Source organism: Mustela lutreola, chromosome 7 (genome assembly GCF_030435805.1).
Source record: "Mustela lutreola isolate mMusLut2 chromosome 7, mMusLut2.pri, whole genome shotgun sequence".
In the NCBI taxonomy this organism is placed as follows: Eukaryota; Metazoa; Chordata; class Mammalia; order Carnivora; family Mustelidae; genus Mustela; species Mustela lutreola.
The window spans coordinates 6,816,005-6,841,796 of NC_081296.1; the positions used below are offsets into that span (position 1 = coordinate 6,816,005).

At 47.6% G+C, this 25,792-nt stretch overlaps 2 protein-coding genes across 6 annotated transcripts in view; one reads left to right on the plus strand and one right to left on the minus strand.

The window, feature by feature from the left end:
* Positions 1-25,792, plus strand: part of C7H15orf40 (chromosome 7 C15orf40 homolog) — a 43,988-nt gene that overhangs the window by 3,197 nt on the left and 14,999 nt on the right. Inside the window, exons 3-4 of one of the 2 annotated variants that reach the window (XM_059179882.1) lie at positions 149-276; positions 1,560-10,443. In XM_059179882.1, coding sequence (XP_059035865.1) covers positions 149-276; positions 1,560-1,655 — 224 coding nt within the window. In that variant the 3' untranslated portion in view covers positions 1,656-10,443. Of the gene's footprint in view, positions 1-148; positions 277-1,559; positions 10,444-25,792 lie in introns of those variants that run through there. The other variant, XM_059179881.1, reaches the window with a different exon arrangement.
* RAMAC (RNA guanine-7 methyltransferase activating subunit) lies at positions 10,236-14,661 on the minus strand. Of its 4 annotated transcripts, none has more exons than XM_059179885.1 (5): positions 14,536-14,639; positions 13,957-14,004; positions 13,189-13,500; positions 11,475-11,653; positions 10,236-10,766 (listed from the first exon to the last, which is right to left on the minus strand). In XM_059179885.1, exons 3-5 carry the CDS (start codon positions 13,228-13,230, stop codon positions 10,580-10,582), a joined length of 408 nt encoding a protein of 135 aa, XP_059035868.1. In that variant the 5' UTR covers positions 13,231-13,500; positions 13,957-14,004; positions 14,536-14,639; the 3' UTR covers positions 10,236-10,579. The 4 variants fall into 4 exon arrangements, with proteins under 4 accessions (XP_059035868.1, XP_059035867.1, XP_059035869.1 ...); XM_059179884.1 differs by having other exon boundaries at positions 13,189-13,503; XM_059179886.1 differs by lacking the exon at positions 13,189-13,500.

The window sequence follows — 25,792 nt, forward strand, 5'->3', positions numbered from 1 at the left end:
ACGTTCCCTCAGGTGTGAGTAGTTTACTCACTCATTTCTTCACGCAGTAGTTATTGATGGAAAATCCACTCTGTGCCAGGGAAGTGTAAACCCTTTTGCAAAATATCCTCATTCCTTAAAGACACAGTCCACACTGATTTCATTCCAGACGTGACAGCGGAAGCGGTGAGCGTGGCCATAGCAGCCCCCCCGTCGGAAGGAGAGGCTAATGCCGAGCTCTGTCGGTACCTTTCCAAGGTCTTGGAGCTCAGGAAGAGTGACGTGGTTTTGGATAAGGTAGGTCTCTCTGGAAACAGCTTTGATGATTACGCATCAGTCATTATTTTATAAATATGGGCTCTTTTCCAAGTAATTGAAAAGCTGGGGTTTTTTGTTTGTGTGTTTGTTTTTTAACTCTCATCCATTTAATCACTAACATGTGTGATTCTGTGTAGTCACGTGTAGTCACCTTCATTCCTACTGGCTTGATCCTTAGGCTGACCACACTCTGTACATTTCTTCCTTGGTTGAAACCATTTTGAGCATTTTCTCCTTTCTACATGTATTCCTGTATCTGCTGTCAGATTGATCTGTCTGTCTCTTCAAGTCATTACCATGCTAAGAAGTCTGAAAGGGTCCTTTAGTGACTCTATCACATGTTTCTGGTCCCCCACGTTGTCCTGGCTCCCTGGAGAAGCTCATTAGGAAGAGAGAGGAAGAGATGAAGTCATTAATATCATGGGTTTCCTCTGGGGGTGGGTATCAGATCACCTGGGAGTGAGATGTACAACACCGATCCTGGCGTCACTCAAGACTTACTGAAAGAGAACTTGCAGGAGTGGGACTCAGCGGTGCTGCTGGTGGCTCACTCTCTGCATCCAGGTTCTCGCTGGCAGTCGGTCGTTGGTTAATAGGCTGCATCTAAAAATCTCTCCCCTCGGCCACTTCCCTCGATAGCTCTCCCACCTGTGGCAGGTCATTTCTGAGTCTGTCAGTGCACATGCTCTGACATTGGCCTGAAAGGGGCTTCCCACTCTTCTACCCCAATAGATGATCCCTGCTCAGATTTTACCTTCTTTAAAGGATGTTTCCAAATGAAACTCTTGGCCCAGTTGGTTGTGGAATTGGAGCATTTGTTCTGGTGGGTTTTTTTTTTTTTTTTAATTTTCAGAAATGTGTAACAGAATAGTTCTGTATTTGGAATTATTTTTATACAAAGTTTATAGAAAGTTCCAATATTTGGTAATTTAGAAAATAATTTTCACTTTTAAACAAAAAAGTTACTTAAAAACACAGTATTCTACTTCTGGACTCTATTCGTTTTGAAATTTGAATGCCAGTTTTTATTAGAGAGATTGATATGTGAAGGTAAAAACCCTGGAGAATTGTCAACATTTGTAGTAAGGTAGACCGTAAGATACACTCGTTGGTTAGACCAGGAATGCAGAACTGACAGGAGAAGGTGCTGTAGCTCAGCGGTCAGGAAGGCTGCGGCCACCGGGCAGCCCTGAGGACACGGCCGAGCCCCGCGCTCTCTGTTCGGTGAGTCGTCCTGACAACATTTTTTGCTTTTGGTCCAGGGCGGTAAATCTCGTGAAAAAGTGGTGAAGCTGTTAGCGTCCACAACGGCAGAGGAGATCTTGGAGAAATTAAAGCAGCAAGTTGAAAAACAATAAAAGCAAGTTATGAGAAGTACATCCTTGAGAAGCGCTTTAATTGCTATTCGTGAAGAGGCTGTTCAGTAGGAAAATATACCTCAGCGCACTGAAGAACATGAAAAGAAAATTTAAGAACAGGACTCAGAAGAGAAGTAGGAATTTTAAAAGTACTGTATGTTCAGTGTAGGTTCTGACGTCCAAAGAGTTTGGAACACATCAGTCCGATTTCATCGCATTACACAATGACAGAGCTGGAAGACACCTTCAGGATGACCTGTCACCCCTCTGATCCCGTGATGGGGCTTCCACTCTCCAGAATTTCAGAGACTTGTTCGGGATCACACCACGAGGTGTGGCAGCCAGAACCACGGTCCCTTGACTCCTGGCCACATTTTATGCCAATCGTAAATGAACAGGTTTCCACAGCACCTCTAGGGTTCTGAGGATTGCCTTGTCTGGAGTTTACAAGTGACAGAAAAAAACCTGTCATACTGCTTTGTGGTCTGTCTTTATATTTTAAAAGGCTTATCTACATACAAAAATGCCTTTTTTGTCTTTTGAAAACTGTGGAGTGAAAAACTAAGAGTTTTCAGGACTTGTAATTTACTATTAATTATTTTGGGGAAGTCACTGAATTTTTGTCCTCATTGGAGGGTGTAGTCTTCAAATCTGGTAGTTCCTGTGAATCTGCAAGGAGCCTTAAAAGAAGAGGGCCTGGAAGCTACTTTCCATATTTGTAAAAGCCCATCAGGAATCTCTCCTACATTAAAGCTTCAAAAGCTAGTAATAAATGCCTTGTTTTTAAATATCCAATGCAAAAACAGTGATTTGGTCAGGTAAATAACAAATTCATTACCTTTGCTGATCAGAATCAAAGCAGTTTTGTGCTTTTGTCTAAGTACCTGAGAAAATATATTGGTAGACAAAATGTTTAAAAATACAAAATCCCCAAGGACTACTAATAAAAATTATCTTGTACAACTCTTACTCTATTGATAGGAACCAAGGACGAGAAGAGTCACTTGGGTTACCCAAGAGCATAGCCAGTCCTAATGGCGGAACATGAGTTACGCTCAGCTGCCTTCTTCTCGAAGCCATTGTGCCATATTGCCCCCAAATGTGGTTTACTGTACCTGATCTCAGCTTCAGAACTTTTCCCACACATTCCAGCGTGTGTGCTAGCGGCATTTTACTTGTGGTTCTTTTGTTTTGTTTTACATGGATCACTGTTAGGATGCTTTCCTTGACAAGTAATGGAAACCCAGCTCTGTCTGGCTTACACACGAAGGGATTTATTAGCCCACTACCTGGCAAGTCCAGAGGCAGGGCTGGCTTAGGGGTTAGCCTGATGCAGCAGCTAAGTGAGTTCACAAGGACCCACTTTCTCTCCTTACCTGACTCTAACTAGCAGGGCCAGCTTCAGCCCTAAGCCCGCTTCCCTCATGGAGGCCAAAAGGCAACAGCTCTGGGTTTCAGGACCATATATCACTCCCTCCATCAGGCAAAGAGGCCACTCACCGAGAAGAGCTCTGATATTTTCTAAAAGCTCTAAAGCTTCCTGCTCCTTTGTGTCTAAGGGTTTGGCGGGTGGGGGAGAGAACCGGAGAATGTAGGTGGCACCTTTGCAATGTTTAAAGTTCCAAGCAGCCAAAAACTCAGACTTCAGGAGGCAGGTTTTTTCTGGGCTATGAATTGCTAGCATACCCCCCATCACCTGGAATTTGTGGTAAGGGATTTGGTTAAGTAGTTCCTTTTAACTGTAATACAAAATATAAGTTCCCAAAACACACTGTGACCCCCACTATGGATTTTTAAAATGCATGTGACTAGAGACTAAAAATTTTAAGAATCTAGATTTTCAGTTTACATCCAAGAGGTGGCACCATAACGCAACAGCAGGAAGCCACCGGGACTCTGAAGGGACTGACGATTCCTTTTTGAAGAGAGCAGCACTAGTAGGAGATATCTTCCGTAGTGCCTGACTACCAGTGTCACACGCTAATCCTTCTTGTCTGGTCTTGGAGACATTACTTAGGCTTAGCCCCACATTCCTCGAGTTCGGTTCTGGCCAGAGTGTTGTGTTAACTGCTCCATGGTGTAACCTCCTTGGCTGGGTTCTCAGAGGTCCTGGCTCAGTACCTCAGTGGAGTCAGCGTGGCCCCCAGTGTCTCCATTGTGCAGTTTGCAGAAATCCCCAGCTTAGTTGGTGTTTTTGAAAATGGAATTGGTCTGGAAAATTGGCAAGGAATTCATTTCTAAACACAATGCCAGTTTACTAATGTGAGTGAAGAACACACCTGCCAAATGGACTGTGTAGTGGGGGTCCCCGAGTGAGCAGCTTGTGTTGCTTCGGGAAATCTCTTCAAGAAGCCAGTCATCATTTGAAGACTGCTTGGAGAGCGTGGGATCCGAACCCAAGAAATTAGGGGATGGGGCAAGGGAGCTCGGACCATCGAAGAGACTCATCATGTCTCAGCCCCTCTCCTGGGACAACACTGGACACTCACACTTCTTGATACAGGAACTGCCCTTTTCAAGGTTGTGAGAAGACCACCTACTTCTGCCCGGATAGGCTTTCCTCTGCCTCTACACTTCAGTTGATAAGTTTTTCAGCATTTCCTAATCCTGTTCTGGTTGTGTGGGTCCATCTAATCCCTTTGATACAGAGTCTGGGCAGAGGGAACCCCCAAACTCAGCAGCGCAATTTACAGGCTCAGTGGTCATTTCTACATGAGATGCCTCCATGATATGGTTTTGCTACCACATTGGCCTTCAAGTTGTGTCAGAGCCTTGTGTTTCTCCAGAGATACCCTCGGGGGTTGGAGAACTGGGGCAGAGGGGGAGTGAGTCAAGTCAACAGAACTCCAAGCCTTTAGTCCTCTTCCGAAACTGTGCCGTCAGGATGGCAGCTGCTAGGCACATGTGCTCACTGAGCACTTGAAAGGTGGCTTACCAGATTTCTTCTTTTTTAAACAAAAGCATCATGGAAAAAGGCCTCGTTGGAAACAACAGAGAAGAGGTTGAAAATAGGGCACAAAATTTGGAGGGCAGGAGGGAGAAAGGTGAGCAAAGAAAGGAAAATGACAGATCTAAAAGTCAGGCAAAGGGAAATCAACAACATAATTGGGGTCCTGAAAAAGAACCCCAAAAGTGCAAGAGAACAATGATTTCAAGATATAATCAAGAAAATACCGGGAAAAAAAGGATTTTAAGGAATAAAAGGTGCAGCATCCCAGGGCAAACACTGACAAAGCATGGCTGACAAGGACATAAAACCAAGTGAAGTTCTCGGAATTCAAAAACAACGCCTGTGGCATCTAGACAAAAAGTTGAAATCCTAGGAAGGGAGAGGGGAGACGCATATGTACATTCATATGTTGTCACCTGGGAATGTGAACTGCTACAGTGTTTTGGAAAATGTGGCACTTAACTAAAAATATAGGTGTTTTAACCTAATATTCTACGTTGGAGAATACCTCCTAGAACACACAAAAATAAAAATGCCAAGGAGTATCTGAAAATGAGCAAAAATGGGGAAACATAATCTAAACGTATACCTACCGGAGAATAATCATATAATCAACAGAAAATCCATACGTGAGAGTATTAGACTGTTAATTTTTAATCTGTAATTACTGAACTAGAGTCCTGTTTGTTACGTTGCACGAACAAAGAATGATAGACGTGTGTGTATATATATTTATATACAATCTCACTTTAGTAAGCAAGGAAAACTATCAAATTTAGACATATTTGTGGGCATGGTAAAAGAGCAGCGTACACAACAGGCAATATCGCTGGATGAGTGCAGTGATGAGTAGTGTTTCACTTCCTTACAGTATTTATTATTTTGTATGCACACCAAACCTATACAGTGAAGGAAATTTTAAAATGAGAAAACACTCAAATGCAAAAGCTCTGGCCTTTAGCAATGAGAGCAGCTTTATTTATGTAATTCAGACAAAGGCTGGAGATCCGTTAGGGAGTTAAAGGCACTGACAGTGGAAAAAAACCATGAGATCATCATCACATCATTGCCCTGAAGCTGTCTCAAGAGAAGCCACTGAAACCCAGAGAAAATCTAACTGGTAATTAATACATGGGGCTCTGTGTGTCCCTTAGGGACAGGAATGAAAACAGCAAATGAATTAGCCCGTGAGCCCATGGAGACATTGGGGAAAGACGTGTGAGCTGCATTTCTTGCACCAGGCGAGCTCAGAGGCACCCCCCAGCCCACTGCACTTCCGGACACACACAGCTGACCCAGACCTGCAGCCTACCATGTACCCAGCCCCGTGACGCACGCTTTCTGTAAATGTTTTCACTTAATCCTGCAAGGGGACAGTCAGATTACACGTTAGCAGTTTTGATGGAAGACCTGTCCTCTTACTGTCTCATACTGTCCTGTAAATCTTAAAATCCGGGGGGTATTATCCACAACTTATCTCCACTTCCCGTCTGAGGGCACTGGTAACCAGTTCCTCAGATAATGTTTCTTGGCACCTGGCAGCCTCCACAGTGGTGCAGGAGCTGAAGCTGCTTCTTCAACCCTGGCTTGTCCTGAGAGTGTCCAGCCCTATTGATGAGGCCCATGCAGCCAGCCCGACCCAGGCCATTCTCTCCCAGAACATCCACGGGTTAAGGGATCTCCACTACTGTCCCTATCTTCCTCAAAACTTGGTCCTAGTAGAGGTCTAGACCTCTAGAGAGGAGGAGATACTTGCCCAAGGCTACCTTGGAGTCCAGTGGTATAATCTATTTGAATCTAGTTGTTGATTTGGTTCCATAATAATTTATCTGGAGCCAAGAGAAATTTTTGTTTAGATAGTATAGAACACAGCAAGAAGAGTCTATGTGAATTCTGAAGTAGAACTCTAAAAATTAACATCATAATTCCTGCCAATGTTGAGTATTTACTCCTGTTGGCCTTAATTCATTCTAAATTAAAAGCCAGAGGACTGTAAAAGCACACATTTCTAAATTTATATAGAGAGGAAGGAACTGAGTGACCTATATAATTGGTTTTTTCACACAGAATTAGCCCAAGTCTATCTAGTACTTCAAAATCCTCATTTATATCTCAAATATGATTCTGTGGTTAAAATACAAGATATTGAAAGACAAATCCCAAATAAGCTTTTCGGTGAATGAAAAGGTTTATATGAATTTCAGGTTTATAATACCTGTTTGTCTAACGCTACCAAAGTAAGCACGTTCACAAGCCAGCTTCCCAGCTAACTGAAGTTATTAAATCATACTACAAGCTGCTGTGAGCTGGGAGTCTTATTTCCTACATTTTCTATGAAAACAATAAGTTGCCTTTCACTATAAGAAATAGTACTAAATAAAAGAAGTCAAAGGCCAGGGGCATAGGTTTCCATACACAGCCAAATCTGTGTTTGGGTTGAATCAATCAGAGGGAATGGGTCTTGGAAAAATTTTAAGGTGTTAAAAAAACTATCTTTAGAAACAAGATGTGGAATTCAGAATTAGTAATCTTCAGGGCAAGAGATAATTTCCTTCCGTTTTAGTATTCTAAACTTAAAACTGACATTTCACAGGGCACCTGGGTGGCTCAGTGGGTTGGGCCTCTGCCTTTGGCTCGGGTCATGATCTCAGAGTCCTGGGATCGAGCCCCACGTCGGGCTCCCTGCTCAGTGGGGTGCCTGCTTCCCCCTCTTTCTCTGCTTGCCTCTCTGCCTGCTTGTGATCTTGATCTCTCTCTCTGTCAAATAAATTAATTAATTTTAAAAAAAACAAAACCCTGACATTTCACTACTCAATTCTATCATAAAATTATAGATTTTCCTTTAGGCAAATAAATTACAAAGGGAAAATTAAAATTAAATCCTGTCCGTTGAGCATTATAAGGAATGCAGCTTTGAAAACCCAAACCATGCTAGAAATCTCACCAGATGGCTTTTTTTCCGATCTGGTTTCAAGAGTTCCAACTGTCCTCAGAACCGTGACCCATGGTTATGAGTACTCTGGATAACCTCAAATCCTAGCACTCAAGAAAGAAAGAAAAAACAAACACACGAAAAAAATCCTCTAGCTCAAGTCTCTAGCAAGCTGGTCTCAAAAGGATGTTAATCTGGTATGTTTCCATAATCAGCATTTGACATTTTAAAATGTGTCAATTTCAAACAGCAAATGCTAATTTTAGCTCAATATTTATATAAATTTTCTTTGATATTTGAAATTTGTTCTATTCTGAAGGACAGAATTTCTTTTTCTAATTCATATATTAATTCACGTAAGAATGACAAATCTTTACTCTCAATAAATTTCCTGCTCTACCTTATCTTCTGTCAGTTACTCTATACCCTTTAAATCAACACTGTGCTTTATAATTTACCAAATACTTCCCTCCCATTGACTCTGCAAATGTTTATGCAGCACCAGTTACGTGCCAGTGGGAGTTAATGGTCCGAAGCCCTAGTTTCTATCTTAAGCTCTTGTATGTTTGGTCACTTTTTTTATGATGACCCTGTGAAGAGGGGCAGGGTATTTTCCTCATTTTTACAGGTGAGCACATAAGCTCCATGCTTAACCGATTTTTCTCAAGGTCCTCTACCTGGTAAGAACAGGACTGGAAGTCACGGCTCCTTACGCTTAATGCTATAGGCTATTACAACAGACTATTTGAGATTAATTCCATTTAACACTATTTTAATTCTTTCTTCAGATCATTCTCTGAATTATCCTTAAATTTTTTAACGTTATTTTCTGTCTCTCCCACATGAAGCAGAAACCATGACTTTCATTTCCTCTCCGTTTTTTGTTTTTGTTTTAAAGATTTTTATTTATTTATTTGACAGAGATTACAAGTAGGCAGAGAGGCAGGCAGAGAGAGCGAGCCCGGGGGCGGGGGGGAAGCAGACTCTCCGCTGAGCAGAGAGCCTGATGTGGGGCTCAATCCCAGGACCCTGGGATCATGACCTGAGCCGAAGGCAGAGGCTTTAACCCACTGAGCTACCCAGGCATCCCTCCTCTCCGTTTTAAGCATAAAGGGGAGTCTAATGGTGACTGTTTAAAAAAAAAAAAAACAAAGACGAACCACTACCACCACATGGGCTGTTTATGCAGAATACAGAAATAATTCATGTTAAAAGGACTCATCGTATTTTCCAGCAGGCAGGGCTGATACTTAGGCCATCTGTGAATATTTCAATACTATTGGAAAATAACCTTTCCTTAGAGACCCATCCCTCACTCCAAGCCCTGCCCCGTGGGCCCATAGGTCCCGGTAAGTAGTGCCAGCAGCCGGCACAGCAGACAGCCCAGCCCTCAGGGTCCTGCTCTAAAGCTGCGGCCGCTGCCACCCCAGTGAGTCAGTGCCTGTGCTTTGTCACTTGATGGGTAGTTTTAATAACCCACCCGCCTGCAGAGAAGATCGTGGTGTGCAGTGAGGCCATTCTGGACTGTCTAGGCTACATATCTGCAGTATCCAGAAAGAGATCTAACAGCACTGTGCCTACTGATGTAATCAGAGGGGTATAGGGAAAACCCTTATCTTACTGTTAAAATTTTATTTACATCTCAGTGTGAAGACCTGATTTATTAGATCCTTTCCAATCAAAGAGTTACCTGAAAGGACGGCTCTCTTCATGAAGGGGAAGTAGAGGGGAGTTGGGTCCAGAGCATGGAGAAGTAGTGCCTGGAGAAGTCAACCTCAAGGGCCCAGAGTGCAGTGCTAAGAGAGAAGGCAGCGGAAGGCAGGTTTGGGGAGTTGCCTTTATACTCCTTTTCCCTATGATGAAGCTTCTACTCTTAATATTACTCTTAAGCCAAATAAGCCTTTCCAACAGATATAAAGGAAACAGCAATAAAAAACGAAAGGGTTCATCACATTAATGAATGGTCTAACTGCAAAACTTGAGAAATTGCTTAATCTTGTAAGTACTTTATTTGAATGAAAGCATTGAAATGGCCATTAAAATGATCTGGAATATACTGATCGGTCTGAGAGGAAGTTCTGGCATCACGGTATTTGTACGAGAGGAAGCAGCGAAGATGCACATTTGGAAGTGAATGAGAGGAAGCAGCGAAGATGCACATTTGGAAGTGAATATAACATTGTACGATCAATTCATATAAGTACATAAAAGTACGTAGTCGGAATGCAGCATTATATACACACTACTGAAAAGGAAAGGAGAACATTTACAGAGTTAAACTTCTTTTAGAACATGTGAATTTTGATCTGCTTTAACTTAGCAAAAAGCCTCACAGTTTGTAACAAAATGACTGTGTGCCCCAATCTCACCCACCAGTAGATCAAGACACTGAAACAGAGAATGTTCCCTTCCCCAGTTGAAGGTTTTATTTCTGACATCCTCAAAAAAGGGACCAAAGCGGTTGTGGACATCACTCTTACCTGGAGTAATGATAAAAAGTACCACAGTCACAACAACGAAAGCCAAAAAGAAGCATCTACAGTCGTTTTACCTTCAACTGCTGATGCCATGTACAACACATTACAAGTGTGCATAGTTGTGCGTTCGGGAGTTGACTGTACTAACCGCTGTAAAAATTTGGGAATGAGAAAATCTGAGTATATGGATACTTCCTTATCTTACAAAGTAAAATCAAGCATTTTCCACTTTATAATTTTTATTTCTCTGTAAAACAAAGAACTCCTGGAGGTCAAACAAGGGACACAGACACCAATTTCAAAGCACTATTAAGTCATGAAACAAAGAAGAATCTGAGGTAGAAGTCAGGCAATGGAATCCACAACCTTTTTAGGGGAATACTGAACCAGCACATCTCTAGTAAGATCTTTTTTTTTTTTTTTTTTTTTTTAAGTCACAAGTTCCAAAAAGTTTATAATCCACTCTCTGAAATCAGATATAAAACTATGACCAACAGAAGATACACACAAACTTTTGTCATGTTAACAGAGGAAATGATTTCACAAAAAGCTGCTGACGTTTCCATCAGTAGTAACCATAGGGAGGCCGTTGGTTGTAACCATAGTGTCCGTATTGATGGGGGTAGTAAGGTTCTTGTCTGTGCTGCGGGTAATTGTTACCCCAGGATCGTCCGTGCCACTGATTGGATCGATTGTCACTTGGCCACCCCCGTCTGCTATCCCTACCTCTAAACTGTCTGTTATCTTGCAACCTACAACAAAAAAAAAAAACAAAGATTTTTATACTTCCCTTTTTAAAAAATACAAATGACAAATCTATCCCGCTGCATTTCATTTCTCAACCTCCTACTCCATAAACAGAAGTGTAAAAAACACTTTTCTCTGCAGAATGTTATATGTAGCAACAGTTATTCAAAACTTTCCTAAGATTTAAATCATTCTTCCAGTATTATACTGGATACACTTTGCAGAGAAATAGGCAGACCACAACACGAAACCCACAACAATAGGACAGTTCTGAATCAAACTGAGGTCTATTCGATTGTACAAGAGCTATTCTGAATTATGAAATAGACGAAATCCCACTGTATAACTTTCTTAAAGTAAAGCCAAAGACAAGGCCTTCTTTATGGAACCTAGCACAAAGTTTTGTAGAAAACTCTAGGTTCATAAACTATATTGGCAGAGAAAATAAAATGTTAGCCTACAGAAAGAGTATTTTAAAAAACAACATTAAAACACATACACAACTGAACAGCAAGGAAAAAAACACACAGTGCTGACAAAACATTAAAGTAAATCTTTACCAGCCACTCACTGCTTGCAGGCAGTGACTAGGCAAGAGGTATACGGTTCTGAACAGAAACAATGGCCCCTGGCCTCACTGGCCTTAACGGGCACACGGAGTAAAGCTGTCCTCTCCCACATTAGCCACCTGCGTCTCCTGAAGTAATACATACCGATTGCCTCTGTTTCTCTGGTTCCCACCGGCTCTGCTATTCCATTCCTCCACGATCGGCGGGGACTCGGGAGGGCGTTTCAGGTACTCCTGGTACTCTTTGTCAGCTTCTGTGAATCTGCTGGCAAACATCTCTTCAAAGTTGGGAACAGCTTCAGAAGTGTCTGTCATCCTGAAATTCTGCACAGTTTTTAATAGGTTTCTATGAGAATTTTTAAAAACATAATACTCTCTCACTCGACAAGTGAAAAACCAAGAAATGAACAATTTAGGCAAGGTATGCGTAAAAGTCTTAGTATATTTTTAAATTTAAAATGGTTTTAGATACTTCATTCAGTATTTCCTGATTTCAGTACCACAGGCATTGTGCTAACAGGTGCTTGGGATACAAAGATGAACGATATATCGGGGCCTCCACCCTGCAAAGAGCTTTCAGTCTAGTGTAAGAGACAGACCTGGTGCAAATACAGAGGGAGGAACAGTGAATGTCCAGAAACAAAGCTGGAAAAATGGGGAGGGACCAAACTGTGAAAAACTGTGTTCCAGGCAAACAACCCTGCCCTTATTCTGGTAGGAAAGGGGAAGACTTCAGCCTAAGTGGTATAAGCAGGGAGGCCTGTAGGGCAAACTGACTACTTAGAAGGACCTCTTTGCTAACAGGGTAGGGAAGAGACTCATGAGGACAGACCAAAGGCAGATTGCTGCAGGACTGGAGGCTGAATCTGAGGCAGCAACTGCACGTGCAATTTGGTAGGAATTCCATTAGAAATGAATGGACTGACTACACTGGACTACACTGACTAATGGACTGACTAGACAACAATGACTAGATGTTGGCAGAGGCGGGTATAAAGGATAACTTTCAGACTTCTAGCCAAATGCCTGGATGGGCTGTGGTGCCATAGGAACCACAGGAAAAGTGTGGGTGAGGATATGGAGTCTGAAGTTAGTTACAGGATGTACATCCACATGGGAGAACCAGCTCCCAGTTACCCATTTTGGGTCTGAGAAGTAGGGTGATGATACATATGGGAGACGTCAGCAGTTTTGTTGGTGGTTAACGCTGTGAGAGTGGATGAGATTTCTCAGGAAGGCTGTGGAGTAAGAAGTACATCAAGGAACAGAATCCTAGAGCACACTGACCTCTAGGAAAGTTGGAGATAAAGAAGGGATAAGAGGAGAATATACACAGATCAGATGCAAAAGAGCTTCCTGCAGGAGAATAGAGTGAATGGTCCTCAGTGTGGAATGGCACAGTGACAGAACCAAGAGGAGAAAATTAATAGGACTTAGCCATCAGGAGGTCATTATGTTAGAGTACTAGGGATGGAAGCAGGACGCAGTTCACTGAGAAGTAACTGGAGCTAAGGAACTAGAAATCTACATGGATTACAGAGTGAGCTTTCGAAATGCTTCACTGAACACCAGAGGGAAAGAGTAGTAGCGAAGGGGTTACTGGAAGAGGACCTCCGTCTTCCAGGACAGTGTCGCTGAGGTTGTTTATAGGAAAAGAAAACCAGTAAGAAAGAGAAACTGAAAATACAGGAAAGATGTGAAAATGGAAAGGCAAATAGGCCTTTAAATGAACAGCTACTCAACTCTGGGGTACTTTATAGAGGCATCCAATGTAGTCTTACTCTGGAACAAAATGAAAATTATGATAAATACTATCTAACAGCTAAAAAAAAAAAAAAAAAAACCCTGAAACCTCTTACCAGCTGGGTTCGGCAGGCCGAGTAGAATTTCTGCACCCACATTCTCAGAGACCCTCTACCTCTGAAGAAAGATTTGGCTCAGGCCACACGAGCCTCGTCCTTGAGAAGCGAGGGGACCAAGAGTTCCTTCTCTTCATCCTTACGCACGGCCTGAAGCCCCATCCGTATTCGGTAGGTAGCCCCACGTGCCGCACTTGCCGTCTTCCTCGGCCAAGCGGTGGTCAGTACTCCCACCCCCCGCCTCTCCTAACCCTAACTTCAGCTTCTCGTCGCTCTACTCTCCGCCTGCTTTGTGATTCGGGCGTGCGGGACCTGCTGAAACGAAAACTGAATCTCCCCCTCTCGCCTGACGTCCGACAGTTCCTTTTCTTCCTGCGTTACTTCGCCTTTGACAAACACACGTGATGGTGGAAGACCGCGTCTTCCGTGATTCTTCGCGGGATCCCTCAAACGCCAGTGTGTCCACGCCTGCCCTTACCCCAGCAACGGACAGCTGGACAGCCGGACTGCCGTGCGGGAGCAAGCGGCACCACCCGGACGCGCTCTTTCTCCCAGTGTGCCTGGGACTGGCTGACTGGAGTGTCGTCAGGTCTACGGACTTCCACAGGAACCCGGGAATCTCAGGACGCCCCCCACCCACCAGACAGGGCAGACTGTGCCCTCAGGCACAGTGCGGCTCCCACGACCCCTCCCACGGGTGGGCAGGCGTCTTCCTGCGCGCTCCTGAGAGCGTTACACAGGATTCCGGTGCATCTGAGCTTTACTCACCGAGCGATCTGCCGCGGCTGCCGCCGTTAATGTTTACGCTGTTTCGATCTGAGGGAGGCAAAACCCGCTTGATTCCCTCCAAGGAACCCTCAGAAGAATGGGCGGGGGCTGGTTACAGGCGCCCCGCCGGGCCTCCTGCAGTACGCTAGTCCGAGCGCTACCGGGAACGAGCTCCGTTCTCCTCGTGGACAGGAGGGGTCCGCCCTTCAGACTCGCCCTCCGACACCGCCCGTGTCTGTGCAAGTAACACCGCCCGCAGCTGCCCGCGGCCGACTGGCGCCGGACGCGACCGCCTGCCTGGGCCTTCGCTGCCCGGGAGACGGCGCAGACCGCCAGCAGGGCCCGGCAGGGCTTGCCCACCACGGTCCGGACAGGTCTGCTCCCTCCCGGGGCCCCTCAGCGCCGCGGCCGCGACGGCCGGTGGGGGCCGACAGGGGTTCCCGCTCCATGAGGCCCCTCGGCTCGGCCCGCCCGGCTCCCCGCTCCCCGTGGCCTCCCCAACCGGCGACCGGCCCGCCGACGGCCGCGTCCATCCCGCTCGGGCCGCACCCCGCCCGCCACACACGCAGAAACACCCACCTCCGGCCCACACCGCGGCCAAAGGATCGCCCGCCACTTCAGCTCTCCAAGGCAACGCAGCCACTTGAGCGACAAGCCGACATTCGCCCCACTTCCGCTTCCGGCGGGCGGGCGCGGGGGCGGGCCCAGCAGGTATCGCGAGATCGCGGGCTCGCTTGCGGCTTTTTCGCAGTAGCTGGGTAATGCGGGCGGAGTGCGGACGGCGCGGGCGGTGCGCCTGCGGGAAGTTACTTCCCTGGCGCTCTCAGCCTTCGCTCCCTGGGATGTGTGTGAAGCGTCCCCTGGCTGGGCGCCGGGGACGGGTGGGGACAGGCGTTCAGGAACTATGCGGAGAGGAGGGGGGAGGCCACTTCCGGCGAGGCGAGGGCTGCGGGGGACGGTGGGCACGAGCGGAGGGCCTCGGCGGTGCCGCGCCCCTCGCCCCGCGGGAAGACGGTGTCTGTCGTCCGCTCGGAACCGGGTTTGCCGAAACACCCTCTGCGCCCGCTGGCTTCGTCGGCGCTCAGGAACCGCCGAGTGTCTTGGCCGCTCCTTCCCGGATGTTCTGCGGTCGTGGCCGCCGGATCTCCCACATGGAACCGGGCCCGGCCCTTCCAGACGGCGCACCCGCTTTGTTAGCGTCACCGCCGGCTTCGACTTGGACACTTGGGTGTCCGCAGTTGACGTTTCCCCCCTTGACTGCCGTCCGATGTCGAGCTCTGTCGATCGTCCCTCTGCCGGCGTCCGCTCTCCCTACCCACCGTGCGCCCGCTCCACGTTCCCATTACCGGCCCGGAACGGGGAACACGCACGGCTTTTCTAGGTCCCCTTCCTCCGGCGGCGCTTGCCGCCCGCCCAGCTGACAGAGCTGCTGTGATCGTCTCTGTGACCAAAAGTCTTCCCTGGCTCCCTGTTGCCTGTGGGTGAAAGGCCAGGTTTATTAACTTGGTTTAAAAACTCTTAACTTCATTTTTTGCCGTTCCCCTTTCGTTCTCCCTTGCCCGTGGCAAGGTCGCAGGAAGCACCTCTTGCATGAATTACCCATTACCTTTCTAAAGACGGCTCCTGTCTCTTTCTCCTTGGAATACCCTCCCCTCCCATCTTCTAAGGATGCTGAGATTCTGTCCAGTCTTTAAAGCCAGATAAAGTGGCCTCTCCATCTAGAAATAAATTTTCTTTCCTGCTGAATGTCCATCCTACTTTCTGGACCATTCATCATTCATGCAGATAGTACCACTTTCTAATTTTGAACTAAAATTGTGTACAACTCTTCCCCAGACTAGACTGTAAACAGACCTTTATCATTCCTACGTTCTGGAATGCGTAATGTTGTGCTTTGCACAAAGCGAGCCCTCAATAAATGTGGCATGAGTGTGGAGCTGTGAGCATTCCAAGCCGTGTTTTACAAACACTGAGCCAGCAAAGTGGCTAGACGGTATGGATGAGGAGCTCTGGTAGTGTCCGTGTGGGATAGTAAAGGTGAGAGGGGAAGAGCAAGGTTGCAGTAACTCGAGTAACACTCTCCTTAGTGACGGAGTGGATGGTGGGCGCAAAGGATTATGAGGAATCAGAGAAAACTGCAGCCCTGTAAACCTGGGAAATTGGGACTGAGAAGGGATAGCCATAGGGTGAGTGGGTTTTATTTCTTTGAGCGAGAGCAGTAGAGGGGCAGAGGGAGAGAGAAATCACAAGCCGGGCCAGCTCCGTGCAAGGGCAGAGTTGGACAAGGGGCTCAACCCCACATCCCTGAGATCATGACCTGAGTTGAAACTGAGAGTCAGAGGCCTAACTGACTGAGCCGCCCAGGCACACAGGGACCCCCTAGGGTGAGTTAATTTTAAAGCAGGAGTTAGCACGGTGCTCAAAAAGATTTGTAGAATTTGAGATGGCAGGTTAGGAATACGGAACTAAAGCTGAAGAAAGAGAGGTTATGCCTAAATATGTAAATGTGTGAGTCATCCATGAAGAAACAACAGTTGAAATCATCCGTGTATATGATCTTTCCAAAGGAGAAAGTATTTATAGAGAGGAGCAGAAGGCCAAGGCCTACGCCTCAGGAAAACCCATATTTAGGAGGAAGGAATAGGAAATATAAACTTGAAGAGGGAAATTAGAATAAATACATCGTAGCAGTGTAACAGTAGAGAAACTTAGAAAAATGCTTCCCCACCTGGTATCAGGAGTCAGGGAGGACAGTCGGAAAAAGGAGGGTGGTGGGAGACCCATTTGTTTGCTTTGTAACTTTATTATAGCATTATTTCCAGGTGATGAGGGCTTGCACAAGAAAGAGTATATTTCTTTAATTTCATAAGTACTTAGAAGCTCCTAAGCTCCTGAGAATTTCTGTAAAGAACTCTAGGTATTCAAATCAATTTCAATTCAAATCAATGCAACTATTTCTGCCCATTAATTCTTTCAATATTCTTTCTTTAAAGAAATATTTAGGGGCACCTGGGTGGCTCAGTCAGTTAGGCATCTGCCTTTGACTCAGGTCATGATCCCAGGGTCCTGGGATTGAGTCCTGTGTCTGGCTCCCTGCTCAGCAGGGCGTCTGCTCCCCCTCCCACTGCTGCTCCCCCTGCTTGTCCTCTCTGTTTCTCTGTCAAATAAATAAATAAATGGAATCTTTAAAAAAAAAAAATATTGGGGCATCTAGGTGGCTCAGTCAGTTAAGCATCTGCCTTTGGCTCTGGTCATACTCCCAGCGTCCTGGGATCAAGCCTCATTGCAGACTCCCTACTCAGCAGGGAGCCTGCTTCTCCCTCTCATTACCCCCCCACTCATGCTTTCTCTTGCTATTTCTCTCTCTCTCTAATAAAAAAAATACAAGATTTATTTATCCACTCTAGAGAAAGATTTAAAATTTAAATCAAAATTTAAAATTTAAAGATCGAAAAACCTTTAAAAATACAAATTAAAATATTTTTTAAAAATTAAGAAATTATTTACTCCAGAGAAAGAGCAGGTGAAGGAGGTGATGGGTGGGGGTGGGAAGAAGGGACAGAGGGAGAGAATCTCAAGCAGATTCCCCACTGTGCGGTGGGGCCTGATGCAGGGCTAGATCCCACCATCAGGAGATCATGACCTGAGCCGAAACCAAGAGTTGACTGGATAGTAATGCCCCTGGGCCTGTGGATACATCTGGAAAAGATTGCCCTATGTTAGTTGACTTTTTTGTCTCTGTTACTAATCTTATATCTCAGTTTTATCTTCAAGCAACCCTATAAATTAACTTAGTTTTACCCATAATTTCAAGCCTTATGTCAACCCAGTCATCTGGAGGCAAAACACACCAGCTGATGTCCCTGGGGGGTTGTGGCAGCTAAAAACTCCTACTCTCAGAGGCTGTGAGTGACCTTGGACAACGACCACTTTAAAGGTGGTTCCAGCGGTTATGCAGGTTTTTCAAGGGGCCCAGCTGGTGAGTGGCAGCAGGACTTGGATCAAGTCTGTGCTCCTTCCACAAAACCTTGCTCTTTCCACAGTGAAACACTGTTTCCTCCCATTCCTTCCATACTCCACACATGGGGAGCCACACTGAGCCCCCTTACTGCTGTTGCCCAGCCCCGACTGCCCTGAAGTGGGGCTGCCGGGGAGCCCAGAAGGCAGGAACTCTGCCCCTGCTGCCTCCCCTCAAAACACGCAGCCAGGACAACCTACCTGTTGCCTCGTGTTCTCTACCTCTGAAGGAATTTTTCAAAGATGTATCTCACAGGCAGGACCCAAGTCAGAGGGCTGATCCCCAATGGAAAGGAAGGCTGGGCAAGTGAGCTTTTAGTTTCCTCTTGGGAGAGGCAGGACTCACAGGTGGCACATCCTCCAGACAGAGGAAGGATGTTCGGAAGGTGCTGGCAGACAGGAAATGTGACAGTTAGCCCTGCGCTCCGGTTTACACTCCATTTGGCCTTGTGTTATGGTTACGATTCTGAGCATGCATAAAATCACAGTATTGAAGCACTGTAAAGGACTATCTGGCTGAACACTTTTTACATTTTTTAAGATTTTTATAATTTTTTAAAAGATTTTCTTTATTGCTTAGAGGTAGAGAGAGGGTGCGAGCAGGGGCGGGGGTGCAGAGGGAGAAGTAGGCGCCCGCTGAGCAGGGAGCCCGATGGTGGGACTCAGTTCCAGGACCCCAGGATCATGACCCAAGCCAAAGGCATACCCTTAATCGACTGAGTCACCCAGGCATCCCTACTTTTTTTCTTTTAACTAATGCCACAGGAGATGAAATGACTTCTCCGCAGTGTTGGTCAGTGGCAGAACTGGAACCGGAACCTTCAGATGTACTTCACGATTCAACAGATGTCTTTTGAATTCCTATTAGATGCCAGGTTCTGTGCCATGCCCTGAAAACATCAGCGAATAAGGGTAAAAGCCCTGCCCTCAGGGAGCTTCCATTCTAGTGGGGAAGATGGTTGGTTGAAAAAGTGAACAGAAGAGTGACTCCACAGGGCAGGAGGACAGAGGGCAATGGGCCATCACTTTGGAGCGTGTCCTCAGGGAACATGGGAGTGCGTGGTTTTCATCTCAGCCCATTTCCTTGTAAGGTGGAGCTCTCATACTTTCTCCCTCTCAGGAATATACAGATGGAATACTGTGTTTATTTTTGACATCTGTTCCTTTCCTAGTGAGTAGAGGAATAGGTCTCTCATTTCTGGGACCAAGCAGATGTGGCCTACTGTGTTCTGAAACTGTGCCCTGTGGCAAGACTGAACTTCTGTGCCTATAGCTTGAGTCGGAACTACAGGCTCGCAAATTGTCTTTCTTTGTATTGTTTTATTCAAACCCCCTTTCCTGGGACGCCTGGGTGGCTCAGTAGGTTAAGCCTCTGCCTTCCGCTGTGGTCATGATCTCAGGGTCCTGTGATCATGTCCCACATCGGGTTCCCTGCTCAGGGAGCACCTGCTCCTCCCTCTTCTGCTGTGCGTGTGCTCTCTCAAATGGATAAATTAAAATCTTTAAAAAAAGAAGAATAAAAAAAATAAGCTACCTTTCTTCCCCCCAGCCTCCCTGCCCCACCCATGAATATACTGACCGTCTTCCATAGAGCCAAGCACAGGGATGGGCTCAATAAATAAATTCCTGAAAAAGAATTAAAATACAAAAGCCTCCCACTCACTTTTTTCTGACCTGGGCAAATGTCAACATGTTTCCCTGCCCTGCTTTTATCTTCTGCAGAATGGGAATAATAATCCTTTTCTTTCTCTGCCTCAGTAGGTTATCATGAGAAATAATTACTGCATATACAAAGTGCTTTATGTTCAAGTGAACAAAGACATTATGCAGATGCTACATAAATATTTAAGCGGCATGAAAATGCTTCAGGTTATATGCAGCATTGGTTTAGAGAATTTTCTTTTTTAAAAATTTATTTATGGGACGCCTGGGTGGCTCAGTTGGTTAAGCAGCTGCCTTCGGCTCAGGTCATGATCCCAGCGTCCTGGGATCGAGTCCCACGTCGGGCTCCTTGCTTGGCAGGGAGCCTGCTTCTCCCTCTGCCTCTGCCTGCCATTCTGTCTGCCTGTGCTCGCTCTCTCCCCCTCTCTCTCTGATAAATAAATAAAATCTTTTTTAAAAATTTATTTATGTATTTATTTTGGAGAGAGAGAGAGCACGGGCCTGCACGCACCACTGAGGGGAGGGTCCGAAGGAGAGAGGATGTCAAGCAGACACCCCGCTGAGTGGGGAGCCCACTGCGGGGATTGATCTCAAGACCCTGAGTTCAGTGACCTGAGCCGAAGTCAGAGACACAACCAGCTGAGCCCCCCAGGCGCCCTGAGGCATCGGGGTAGATTCACATCTGTCCTCCTGTGACTTTTAATTACAAGGAATTGTTTTAATCAGAGATTACAAGATCCTAATCCAGTTCCGGCCCTGGGTGCCATCCTCCCACAGGAGGAGTCCTTGGCGTAAGGGACTTTCCCCAGGAGAGGGTAGGAAGCAAGCCTGTGCTAGTTCTTTTGTTTGCTACCTGAGCCTGACTATTTCCTGTAGGAGCCGGTTGGTATCCTCGAAGAAATCACAGAAGGAAAGACGAGCAGTCTTGGGGAGGAAGAAGCTATGCATTGGGTTTAGTGGGTTGGAACTAAAGTCTCTTCCCATTCTTGTGAGATGAAGGGTTTTTCTCTCCTTTTCCTCTTGTGTGTTATGTAAATAGTGGCGCAGTCTATGTTCTCTAGGTGGAGGAGACTTGGATTCAAGTTGTGCTCGAATATCTATCTGATTCTGCTTCATTTGGCCAGGCCCACGCGAGGCCCCGTGATGGCTCTGTCTTTAGTGTCCTTCCTTCGCTTTTTGTGGCTGCTTTCTCTGCGTGCTCCAGCGCCCGGCTCTCATAATCTACTTCAGTGTCCTGTTCCCGTCCACCTCTTCATCAAATATGCCTGCTACTCTTAGAAGGGACCTTGGAAATGTGCAGAGAGGCCAAGAGACTTGTCCACTGAGGTGATCATCACAGTTTAATTGTTTCAAGCATTCTCCAAGCCTCTGGGACAGGCATGAGTAAGTCAGGATCCTTATCTGAGGAGGAACTTCTGCTAACTGCCCCATTTTAAGAAGGTCTCAATCCAGGATCTTGGCAAGCTTCTTGTCTTTGATGACAGGGTGGCCTCTTCTGCCCTTGTGGGAAGGCAGCCTTATCTGGTGATCTTTCCAAAGAAAAGTATGGGAAGCCCCCTCTTAACAGGGCGGTGTTATGTGAAGTAAGTGTCTTCGATCTGAGTGAGTGTAACGTAGGGAACAGAGCACCAGGCAAGGAGTCAAAGACACTTGAGTTAAAAATCTTACTCCCTGTGGCTTGTTGCAGGAGGTCATAGACAGGGTGTGACCACCAGATGACCGTGGAGCTGGCCTGGGAGCCATCAAGCTCCTCACCTCTCCTTCAGCCTTCCAGTGCTGGTCCTGCCCACCGTGCCCACGGCCGGAGCTGTTTTCAAGGATGCAGCCTGGAGAGACAAGAGACAACCCAGTGGAGGCCTCTAGTAAGTGTCTGAGAGTCTGGCAGGCAGTGTGGAAATCAACCTGTCTTGTGGCCAGCCAAGACAAGCCTCAAATGTACATTCCCTTGCTTATGAAAGCCGCCATCCACTGATCTGGAGGGGCCCGCGTCTTTCTTTGGTCTCTCCCCGCCTTCAGTGGGGGGTGGGGCAGTTTGTAAACCAGCCGATGTCCTGCAAGTCACCCCGCCCCTGGGCCTTACTTTCCCCACCTTGCTCCTGACCCCACAGATGGAGTTGAGGCTTCAGCCTCAGTTCCCTCAGCTTCTCCATCCCAGACCTACAGTGCACCCACTTGTCGCCCCTTCCCCCCATTTGTCTTCCAGGGTCTCAGGGCCGCTGCGTCTTGGGTCAGTGTGCAACCTGCTCTTCGGGTCTGTGCTTCTGCAGCTCCTTCTGTCTCCTCTGTTTTCATGTCCCCACTCCCACCCCCGAGCCTTTCCTTCTCAAGTTTCTCAGTCTCAAAACAAAACTGATACCTGCCCTCAATCCTGTGTCCTCCTCTGAACACCTCGGATCTGCTTTCTCCACACCGTGAGCCCCTCACCAAGAGCCCTGCATACCTGCAGCACTGCATCGGCCCCTTTCTGCCCCCAGGCAGGCCTCCGAGACCAGTGTGGCACACCTCGCCAGGACGAAGTTGACCTGGGGCCAAACGCAATGACTGGCTGTCTAAGGCTTCGGTTTATTTCGTACCCGTGCGGCATCTGACACTGTCCTCTCCTTGCTCCCTTACACCTTGCCGCCCCCTTGTTTCCAGGTTTCCCATGATCCTCCTCGGCCGACTCCTCGGTCCCCTGTTCATCCCTAAGTGCTGGTGTCCCATGACCCTGTCTGTACTCTCCAGGTGTCACCTCTGCGTGCTCAGTTTCTCTGTGACTCCAGCTTCCAGCCCTGTGCTGACGACTCAGCAGTGGTGCCCCCAGCCAGCTCTAGACTCACAAGTCTGAGCTCTAGACTCGTAAGTACTGCCCACTAGAAATTTCTCTCTGCGGGTCTGGCCGACATGTCCACAGGCGAGTTCATCCTCCTTTCTGGACCCATTCATCTGCAGGGACTGTGTTCTCCCAGTGACCCACACCAGACGCTGGCGCTCATCCCGGACCTCTCCCCCTCTCTCGCACACCCACCCTCCCCGTGTCCTGTGGACCTCAGCTCCTGACCGTCTCTTCAAGCAGAGAGCCTACTCTTCCCTGCTGCCACAGTTCTGACCCTCACCCCTTCTCATGCAGACCAGGTGACAGCCTCCTAACTGTCCCTGTAAGCCAGCGCTGCTCCCCTCCAAACGCTTCTCTACCCCGTAACAGGTGTTCTTTAATTCTTATGAAACACGCAGAGAAGAACTGAGAATAACATAACCAACCCCGGTGTGCCAGCCAGCTCGGGGTCCGGGGGGGGGGTCTTTCTAAACCACAAAGCCGGTGACTTCTGTCCCTTGATGGCCCCACCTTTCCGGGGCTCCTCATTGCTTCCAGCATACACTCGAGTGTGGAATTCCGGCCTGGGGAGACTCATTCTGTCCTATGCAGTGTCTCCCGCCACTCTCCCCAGGCGGACTAAATGCGTGGCCGCGCAAACCATTTCAGGTTCCTGGAAGACTGTGTTGTGTTGTCTTCGTGCTGTTCCTTCTGTTTGCGGTGCCCTACCCACTCTGGTCTACTCGGTAAACCCTAGCCTGTTATGTCACCTTCGAGCGGCCTCAGTCGTACACCCCTTCTCTGTCCCCACCTCCAAGGAGAACCCATGATTCCTTTCTGAATATCTTGCACGTGTATAGCCCCATCTCCCTAAATTAGAGATTCCTTGAGGGCAAGGCTGTATCTTTCACATCTCTGGCGATTAGCGTAGAATCTAGTGACCTGATACGTAGCTGGTGCTCGGGAATGTTGACTGCTCCGGCCCCTACCTTCCTGTCCCGTCTCGTATTTGAGAAATCTTTTCCCACTTACTTTCTCCCCAAGCGTGTATAAAGACCCTGCCCCCCTCCTGTGCACAGCATGTGTGTCCCCTGGACACCCCTTCCCTGGGTACCCTGGTCACCTTGTGGAACCTCTCCGTGGTGCCTGCTGGAGTGTAGGTGCTGTGAGCTCCCCCCACCCCGGACCACCATGCGTGGTCTCTGCCTCCCGGGCACCTGAGCACCGGGGCCAGGGCTCGAGGCAGGGGAGAAGCGTTTGCGAGCCTGCAAAGGAAGGAAGTCAGGCTTGCTGATTTCTACGTCCCCCAGCTCCCAAACTGTGTGATTCGAGGTTCTGAAAACTGTGACATAATCTGGAAGTTTTCTCCCAGCAGATGGTCAGAACAGTTGAAACACCGATTCAGACAGTTGGCAGATACGAAGGTAAACAGTGAAGACAGTGAGTCAGAAGGAAGGTGAATCCTCCAGCGGGAAGGGGAGCACTGGCCAACAGCCTCCCGTGGTCGCCCGCAGGCCTACACCCAGCGGTGGGCTCCGTATGTTCGCTCCCGTGATCCGTGGGCCTCGAGAGCATCTCAGAAAGGTGTCTGACAGCTTCCCTCTGACTAAACCCCGCCACTGGCTAGGAAGGAGCTGAGAGCACGTTATTTCTTTCTCTGGAGCAAACATTACTTTTATCTTTCCCTTCAGCGTTTCACTTTAGTTTGCTCATTTTTGTAAACTCAAACACCAAGTTTGGTCATTTACTTAATATTTTATTTCTGTCCAGATAGAATGCTAGAGAAAGCCCCTTTAAATGCTAGAGGACCCCCTCCCCCTAGAGACGTTTTGGGAGCTTGTGACCTTGCTTATTTTCTCTTCTCTACGAGCACTTATCCACACCCAGCATGTTTCTAGGGTAAGTGCTGGGGGGAATGGACAGAAGTGACGAGACGTGGAACACAAATCGTAGAATGTAAGTGAGGAGTCCAGTAGAGGATTGTCCCGCTATATTGTAGGCATCATCTGAGCAGGATGAGGTAACCCCATCGAGTTCAGGGAAGGGTAATCCCAGCGAGGTATCCGGTGTAGACAGACTCGAGGCTGAGGGAAAACTCAGCAAAGTAAAGTTAGGGCAGATGCGTGCACACACACGCACACGTGTGTGCCCATAAGCAAGCAAGCACAGATGCCAGAAGTGAGCCCCTGGGAGGAATCTGGGCTTGGGGTGTGGCGGGTGGACAAGGCTCCCCACTTCCCCTTTAGGCCGACTCACTCCCTCTCTACTCCTCTCTCTCCCGAGACACCGCCCCCAAGAGAACTGCTGTGTAACGTTGCCCCCCTCCTACTTGGAATGTGGGTTGTGACCTCTGCTGACATGGGGCAACGCGTGTCTCTCCTTGACTTTGGCCTGTTCCAGTGAGACATTGCTAAGGGTTGACTCTGCCTCCCTCCTGGTGGGTGAGAGCCTGCCCCCTCCCACAGGCGTGTGTTGGGGGCGAGAGCTTTTGCTCCATGGGGACCTGGAGCATTTTTAGGTGGAAAGAGCATCGGCTTTCCATGCAGGCCAGACTGAGTGACCTTAAGCAAGAGTGAGGCTATTTCTCCTTATTTCCAGAATGAGATGGTAACAATTATTATCTTCCACTGCCGAGATGATTGTAGGGCTTAAGAAACGTTAGTGAGTCCCCCCACACTCCTTCCTCACCATTCTCCAGACTGAAGCACTCTGACTTGGCTGGTTTGAGCAGGGAGAGGCTCTGAGGTGAACCTTTTGCAATGGCCCCGTGAAAACACGTCTGTCACAACACTCCCACCAGCACCGTCTGCTGAGCGCGGACTCCAGGCCCCGGCACTGCCTTGGAACTTCGTTATCTCCTTCAGGCCTCGCTGACTCGAGGTAACTCGCCCAAGGTTACACAGGCACGCAGAAGGGAGATTGGAATCCACGACTCCCTCCCCAGAGAAGGGACACCAGACAACCTCAAGAACAGCGCTGGAGGTTTGAGGAATAGGCGACGTGAGACAGGCCAGTCACGACTGCCCCCCATGGCTGAGAAATGAGAACCCGGACGTTCGAGGCATTGGTCAAGGAGGCACCGTTGGTTTTCAAATGAGACCTGCTCGAGCTGGCCGTGGACTTCCATTTAGCAGCTGAGACTCAGTTCACTTTGACTTTGGTTTAGTCCAAAGCAGGGATGGGAACGAGGCGAGGAGTCCATGAGAGGCTCCCTGAGGCCTGCCATCCTGCGCCTCAGGGAGGTGTGCGCTCACTCTAGTGTGTCCAGCGAGCCCACGCAGGGTGAGGTGTCCATCAGGTCTGAAGCATATGACCCAGTAATGATATGGGCCACCACGGAATGCTGTCAGTCTGCTACTCAGA

Coding starts and splice junctions, on each gene's coding strand:
- RAMAC (XM_059179885.1), bottom strand. CDS start 13,230: ATGTGGGTGCAGAAATTCTACTCGGCCTGCCGAACCCAGCTG. Junction 11,654..13,188: donor CGGCCTGCCGAACCCAGCTG/GTAAGAGGTTTC, acceptor AAAACTGTGCAG/AATTTCAGGATGACAGACAC. Junction 10,767..11,474: donor CAGAGAAACAGAGGCAATCG/GTATGTATTACT, acceptor TTTTTGTTGTAG/GTTGCAAGATAACAGACAGT.